At 34.6% G+C, this 8,450-nt stretch overlaps 1 protein-coding gene across 1 annotated transcript; it reads left to right on the plus strand.

Annotated features, from left to right (window-relative positions):
* The first annotated feature begins 5,285 nt into the window (after positions 1–5,285).
* Positions 5,286–6,305, plus strand: LOC115695244 (uncharacterized). The gene is made up of 2 exons (XM_030622324.1): positions 5,286–5,882; positions 6,264–6,305. The coding sequence occupies exons 1-2, from the start codon at positions 5,286–5,288 to the stop codon at positions 6,303–6,305; spliced, it is 639 nt and encodes a 212-aa protein (XP_030478184.1).
* The last annotated feature ends 2,145 nt before the right edge of the window (positions 6,306–8,450 follow it).

Below are 8,450 nucleotides of genomic sequence, written 5' to 3' on the forward strand. Positions count from 1 at the left end.
TCCAGAATGGAACACTCAACGAGCCATGCAGAATGAGAAACACTTAGCGAATTCAGCTTAACGCATCATGAGTCACCAGCTCAATCCCTACAACTCAGGGATCAACTTACGTGGATGTGGCTTACACACGATCCCACTGTCAGTGTATTCAGCCTCAATCCCACGATCATTGGATTCAGCATTGATCACACGATCTTTCTGTTTATGCGCATTGTAACGAGAGAGGAAACTCTTCCTCCTCAAGTTTCCAGCCCTATAAATAGTGAGGAATGTTCACTGGGCAAAGGACCGAGAAAATATAAGCCGAAACGTTGTAAGCTAAGGCTATCTAAGAATTATATATTCAGAGATATTATTGTAAGAGCTATAAGAAAAGGAAACTTCTTCCTTATTCTTAAGTCAATACAACTAACGAGGGTTAGGCTATTACCGAACTGCTCGGGGCTGAACCTCTATAAAATTCCTGTGTCTTATTATTGCTTTATTACGTATTCTTATTACAACATATCGTTTATCGCTTATCAAAAAGACTCATTGTCGTTGGCTAAAAGCGAAGTCAACAATATCCAATGCCATTGCAGCAAATCTCCCCACAAAGCCCCCCTCGGCCAGATGTGGCACTAGCAGCCCAGGTTAGTGTATACATTTGGCTTTTTTTGGCTCTATATTGTTGATGGTTTGGCTCTGTTTTGTAGGCATGTGTCTAATTTTTTATTTTCTTTTTGTGTACAGGATAATGATGGTTCAACAAGGTCTCCAGAGGTGGAGATCACTTGTTATAAAGAGGTTGAAGAATCTCCACGAGCTAGAAGACTTAGGCAGAGGAGGAGGTTGAGATTCAGTGCCCAATCACAACCACAACCCCACACTCAACCAAAATCCAACATTGAACCTGAAACCATTCTCCCAACACCCCAACCAGAACCACAAACTGAACCCCATCCAGATACTGAACCCCATCCAGAAACTGAAGCCCATCCAGAAATTGAAACCCAACCAGATTTTGAACCCCAGCCTGAACCAAAAGAATCTACAAGAGCTAGAAGACTTAGGCAGAGGGGGAACTACCAATCCCCCCACACTGAAACCCAACCAGAAACACAACACCAACTTGAACTAGATATTATAACCCAACCTGAATATTAGTTTCCCTCACAGTCTACCCAACCTGATCCTCTAATCCAACAAGAAACTCAATCTGAACCACAAACCCAACCAGAAGCTGATTTTATTTTGCATGAGGAGGAATACTGTGGTGAGCCAGAAGTTGAGAGGCATGACTACACTCAACCTGATAGTTGTGATTGGTGGGGAAGGCACACTGAATTGGTTCGTGATGAATACTGTGAAGATGAAGGTGACATTGGTGAAGAATATGAAATGGGCAGTGTTCATAGTGACGAAGGAAATGAAAGTGGAGGACCATATAAGTTGCCATATAATCCAGACACAAATCTGGAGAACTTGGAGTGGAAACCATACATGGAGTTTGCATCCATAGAAGTGCTGAGGAAGAAAATCAAGGCATATTTCATCCATGAAAACAAGGAGTACATTCTAAAGGCTAATGACTCCAAGAAGTTTAGGGTGAAATGTAGGGCTGAAGGATGTCCTTGGATGCTCTATGCATATGTGAAGCAAGATGGGAAAACATTCAGGGTAAGCAAATGTAAACCCAATCATGAGAACTGTGGCATTGTTTTGGACAATAGACATATTACTGCACAATGGCTAGCAGATTAATTCATAGACACATTCAGATTACACCCATCCATTGAGTACAAGTCCTTCTTGGAGATAGTTAAAGATACAAAGTACTCTAAAGTTACTACCACAAAGTTTTATAGGGCAAAGCACATAGCAAAGGCAGAGTTAGCGAAACCAAAATCAAAGTATTGGGGGTTTTGCCGCCATTTACCCAAATTGTATTGAGAGAGTTATCTTTTAGGATATTTTTAATTATATATGTAAGACTCACTCTCAATAATTACATTTTTATTGTAATCGTTATGTAATATTTTTTTAACCAATAAAAGCATCTTTATAGTAAAATTTTAAAAGATACTTGGTGAGATGAAATTATTATAATATTGGAGAGAAAAGAATGTCATTTCAGAAATTTGCATGGATACTATGTTGTTGTTGGGTTTTATGCCCTAAATAAAACTCTTTACAATCTGATTAGTTATCAATATAAGAAATTTGAAGTGATTTATGTTTGCATGAATTTTACATGCTAATGGTTTAATATGTTTATTACTTTTATACACAAAATCAGTTAAATCCAAATCAAATGTTTATTCACAATTACAGTATCGTCAACACAGTGGAATGTGATTGTGATCATATGAATCAAAAGACTTGGTCCCTGTTTCATCAGTGTTATTGGATTTACACTAATGTGATAATCAGTGATGATGTGTACTTACACTTGGAGTAAGTGCTATGTTCTTTCCAGGACATTAGTAAAGTATACTAGTTTCGAATGTATGGAGTATACATTAGACTGGACCGATATTGCAACTAAGTTAAGATATTACAAACTTACCGTTATATATATCTTTCCAAGTCAATATCAGTAGTTGATCTTAAGATTAAAAGAATCTAAATCCTGATATGCTTAGGCTCAACTCAGGAGTGCTATTCATGTTCTTTGATTTATTAGTTAAGCCTACTTTTAGGTCAGGGTGATACGTATATTTTGGGAACATGATAGTATGATTGAGTGGGAGTGCTGAACATAAATATGGAATCTATAGCTTCTACTGGTGTATAGAAGTCAAGTGATGATTCCCTTCGAGCTTAGCAAATAGAAGTAAATGGATGAGCTCTTGTTTAACTGACTAATTATTAGATCACTAAACACCATTTACAGGTAGCTAAGTGTTTTAAGGGGCAAAATACATTGAGGGGTGAGAACGGTATAATTATCCCATCTCGATGTAGATCATCTATATAGAGGATCTTTCAATCACAATAAGATTATAACAATGGTTAAATGAGATAGCATATTGATATCGTGGAACATATAATATGCTCTATATAAGTCTGAGAGTACAATTCAAAGTTCTAAGAGTGGATTCAACGAAGAATTAATAAGTAGGAATTTACTTGGTAAATTTGGTTCACTTATTGGAAGATCAGCATATAGATCCATGGTCCCCATTCTAGTTGAGAACATTCTGCTTGTAAGACTCATTAATTGATTTGTGATTGATCAATTATAATTCTAAAGTTAGGCTATGTCTAATTTGTGAATTTTCACTAAGCAGGGGTGAAATTGTAAAGAAAAGAGATTCTACGCTTATTTATTTATTAATGGACTTTATATGTCTAGTTAATAATTAAATTAAATGACAATATTATTTAATAATCTATTTTAGTTATTAAATAATTAGTTTTGGCATTTAAAAGGTTAGAATTGGAAAATTGGCGTTTTTGAGAAAATAGAAATAAAATTTGATAAAATTGCAAAATCAAGTGGGGCCCATAAACTACACCTGGCCGGCCACTTGTTTGACTTTTTCAAATTAATATTTTCATTATTTTAATGCTAAATAATTCCTAACGTAAACCTAGTAGTTGCCTATAAATAGAAAGTGATGGCTCAGTCAAATTACAAGTTTTCAATAACATCTTCTGACAGAAATTTCTCTCTTCAGAAAAACTGAGCCTTCCCTATTCTCTTCTATTGGTCGTAATCCCTCTCTCTCTTTTCTCTTCATATATTTCGAACCCTAGTGAAAGAGTAAGTGCCCACACACAGCAAGCAGTAACTCAATCATAGATTGGAAGACTGTGAAGGATCAAACTTAAAGAAGAAGGACATTCGAGCTCAGATCTTGATAATACTCTGCGACAGAAAGGATACAAGGGTTAGAGATCTGAGTGGAAGGAGACATTAATTCCGCTGCATCAATGTAAGGTTTTCTTAACTTTATATGTGTTTATTTCATCGTTTTAGAAAGTTCATATTTATGGTGTTAAACAGCATACATGTGAGTAGATCTAAGATCCTGGTAAAATAAATTCAAACAGTTGTAGCATTGATGCTATTCATTTTTTTAACAAAAAATTTATGCTAAAAAGTTATTATAGTTAAAAATTATAATATATATTAAATAATAATTTGTGAGATCATAATTAGAGCATTTTTTAAAAAGTGTTGTACATTGAAGTATTTTAAGAAGTAAAAATACCAAAAATAATGGGGAAGAGAAATAAAATAAAAAATATTATATTTTTAAATGATGTGTAAATTTGTAGCATCCTTAAAGACTGCTACCATTAGAGATGCTCTAATAACAGGTTATTAATAGGCAAAAATTCTTTTTTCAGAATTATTTAATTATAATTAACTATCTTCTTAAAATAATTAATTGAATATTTAACAATGCATCTTTTAGCAATTAATATTTATAAATAATTTATTTTTTATATAAATTCCTACTATAATTATTTTAAGTCATTAAATTATAATTTTTATAATAAAATTTTATTTTTTTTACAAAAATTATTTACATAGATTAGAATTCTCTTCTTGCATAATAAATTTTTAAATAATTAATTATTTTTGAATGGAAAAAGTTAGCTTTCTCTCGTGGTTCTTGCTCTTGCAGCTGAGAAGCTGGTGCCATGGCTAAAACAAGGTCAAAATCTCAAGGGAAAGTTCAATCGATTACTAAAGCAAACAGGAAGAATGGAGTGAAGAGTGGATCTAAAGCTGTTCGACTTGCTAGGGAAGAAGAGGTTGCTGAAATTGCTCCGTTGGAGTTAACGGATGAAGAGGATGAGGTGGCGGACGACCCTGCAATTCACGATGTATCTCAATCGCCATTATCCCCTAAAACGTCACTGGAGATGATTCAGAAGCAGGAGGGGATCAGAATGACTTTGTGCACTTCTTGCGAGCCAACGATCAATGTAACAGTGATGTGGCACAAGGTAAATCTCCAATTCCCCCAACTCTGCGATCTGGTTCTGTTATGAGAAATCTTGAAAATTCTTTTAGGAGTTCTAGTGATAGCACCAGTAAAGTTAGAATTACTTTTGAGCATATTGAGGAAGAAGTCTCATTCTGGACACCTTCTGTTGTATGCTATGTTTTGGGGGCCAATCCTCCATTACATGTGCTTGAAGGTTTTGTCAATAGAATATGGAAAGATAAAATTGATAAGGTGAAACTATTGGCATATGGAGTCTTTATCATTCGATTTAGCTCTATAGAATATAGAGATCAGATTTTGAATGGAGGGTAAATTTTCTTTAATAGGAGGCCTGTGATAATGAAGCCTTGGGACCCCCATGAAAATTTTAAGAAAGAGAATGTGAAGTGTGTGCCAATATGGATCCAATTAGAGGAGTTGGAACTGAAATATTGGGGTCAAGGAACCCTGTCCAAAATTGTAAGTCAGGTTGGGAAGATGGTTATGCTTGATTTGGTTACTAGGGAGAGAGAGCGGTTGAGCTATGCAAGAGTCATGGTTGAGGTGATGATGGATCAGAATTTTCCAGATTTTCTGGAATTTGAAAATGAATTCGGTTCAACTACTACAGTGAAGCTGAAGTATGAGTGGAAACCAGTGGCCTGTTCTCACTGTTCTGGGTTTGGACACACAGCGGATGAATGTAGGAAACACTCTAATGGGAAGCCACAATGGGTTATAAAAAAGGATAATAGGAAGAAGGTTGAGACAGATGAAGAGGGCTTTGTGAAGGTGACTCGAAATAAGAGTAAAACTGAGCAGAATGAATCAAAAGTTACTGGGAAGAAGGGGGCAAGTATTAGTAACTCTTTTCAGATTTCGGAGGACAATGAAGAAAGCTTGATAGAACAGTTAATGGAGAATAATCATGAGACAGAGGGGATTGATGCTAGAAAGGTGATTAAAACAAGAGAGGGGGGAGCACCCTCTCTTTCCAATGGATAAATTGTTGTGTTGGAACGTCTGAGGGGCCAATAATCAGCATAAACAACAGTTGATTAAGCAATTTATCAATGCTCAAAAAGTTGATTTTGTTGGTCTTCTCGAGACGAGAGTTAAGGCTCCAAAATTAGGAGTCTTATACTCAAATGTGTTTCAAAGTTGGTGTTTTTCTTCCAACATAGCTTGGCATTCGGGAGGGAAAATCGTAATAGCTTGGAATCCTTCAAGATTCATAGTTGATATTATTAAATGCACTAGTCAACTAATGCATTTAAAAATAACAACTATTGATGGATTTAATAGTTTTTTAACTGTGATCTATGCTGCTAATAACAGATCGGTAAGGAGAATGTCATGGAGGGACTTGAAGGATCTTAATGTTGGGAATTATTTTACCAGGATCTTAGATCTACTCACAAGTATGTTTATTAACATCCTAAATATGAACTTTCTAAAACGATAAAATAAACACATATAAAGTTATGAAAACCTTACATTGATGCAGCGGAATTAATGTCTCCTTCCACTCAGATCTCTAACCCTTGATTCCTTTCTGTAGCAGAGTATAATCAAGATCTGAGCCCGAATGTCCTTCTTCTTCAAGCTTTGATCATTCACAGTCTTCCAATCTATGATTGAGTTACTGCTTGCTGTGTGTGGGCACTTACTCTTTCACTAGGGTCACGAAAAAGATGAAGGGAAAAGAGAGAGAGAGATTTCGGCCAAGGTAGAGAGTGAGGAAGGCTCAGTTTTCTGAAGAGAGAAATTTCTGTCAGAAAGTTGATCTGAAAACTTGTGATTTGACTGAGCCATCACTTTCTATTTATAGGCAACTACTAGGTCTAGGTTTAGAATTATTTGGCATTAAAATAATGAAAATAATAATTTGAAAATTCATCATTAAGTGGCCGGCCATATGGTGTTAATGGGCCTCACTTAATTTTGCAATTTTATCAAATTTTATCTCTATTTTCTCAAAAACGTCAATTTTCCAATTCTAACCTTTTAAATGCCAAAACTAATTATTTAATAACTAAAAAAGATTATTAAATAATATTGTCATTTAATTTAATTATTAATTAGACATATAAAGTCCATTAATAAATAAATAAACCCAGAAAACTCTTTTCCTTACAATTTCACCCCTGCTTAGTGAAAATTCATAAAATTAGACATAGTCTAACTTTAGAATTATAATTGATCAATCACGAATCAATTAATGAGTCTTACAAGTAGAATGTTCTCAACTAGAATGGGGACCATGGATCTATATGCTGAGCTTCCAATAAGTGAACCAAATTTACCAAGTAAATTCCTACTTATTAATTCTTCGTTGAATCCACTCTTAGAACTTAGAATTGCACTCTCAGACTTATATAGAACATATTGTATGTTTCACGATACCAATATACTATCTCATTTAACCATTGTTATAATCTTATTGTGATTTAAAGATCCTCTATATAGATGATTTACATCAAGATGGGATTTCTTTACCGTTCTCACCCCTCAATGTATTTTGCCCCTTAAAACACTTAGCTACCTGTAAATGGTGTTTAGTGATCTAATAATTAGTCAGTTAAACAAGAGCTCATCCATTTACTTCTATTTTCTAAGCTCGAAGGGAATCATCACTTAACTTCTATACACCAGTAGAAGCTATAGATTCCATATTTATGTTCAGCACTCCCACTCAATCATACTATCATGTTCTCGAAATATACGTATCACCCTAACCCGAAAGTAGGCTTAACTAATAAATCTAAGAACATGAATAGCACTCCTAAGTTGAGCCTAAGCATATCCGGATTTAGATTCTTTTAATCTTAAGATCAACTACTGATATTGACTTGGAAAGATATGTATAAGGGTAAGTTTGTAATATCTTAACTTAGTTGCAATATCGGTCCAGTCCAATGTATACTCCATACATTCGAAACTAGCATACTTTACTAATATCCTGGAAAGAACATAACACTTACTCCAAGTGTAAGTACACATCATCGCTGATTATCACATTAGTGTAAATCCAATAACACTGATGAAACAGGGACCAAAACTTTTGATTCATATAATCACAATCACATTCCACTGTGTTGACGATACTGTAATTGTGAATAAACATATATGATCTTGATTTAACTGATTTTGTGTGTATGAATGTAATAAACATATTAAACATATTAAACCATTAGCATGTAAAATTCATGCAAACATCAATCACTTCAAATTTCTTATATTGATAACTAATCAGATTGTAAAGAGTTTTATTTAGGGCATAAAACCCAACACTTAATACCTCAGAGAATTGGCTCCTCATGGGAGACTTCAATGACATATTAGCTAAGGAAGAAAGAATCGGTTTCAGAGTAAAATCCTACCCCGATTCTGACTTTCTTCAATGTGTCAACTCTTGTGGATTAGAGGATGTCAAGGCTAGTGGGAATTTTTTTACATGGTCAAATAAACAACCTGGAGAGGATAGAATCTATTCCAAGATTGATAGGATTCTTGCCAATCAAG

Source organism: Cannabis sativa, chromosome 6, assembly GCF_029168945.1.
Source record: "Cannabis sativa cultivar Pink pepper isolate KNU-18-1 chromosome 6, ASM2916894v1, whole genome shotgun sequence".
NCBI classification, from domain to species: Eukaryota; Viridiplantae; Streptophyta; class Magnoliopsida; order Rosales; family Cannabaceae; genus Cannabis; species Cannabis sativa.

Excerpts from the sequence above, each read along its gene's own strand:
- LOC115695244 (XM_030622324.1), top strand. The coding sequence starts at position 5,286 with ATGAAGCCTTGGGACCCCCATGAAAATTTTAAGAAAGAGAATGTGAAG. Across the intron at positions 5,883-6,263 it reads AGGGGATTGATGCTAGAAAG|ATCGGTAAGGAGAATGTCAT; the intron begins GTGATTAAAACA and ends TGCTAATAACAG.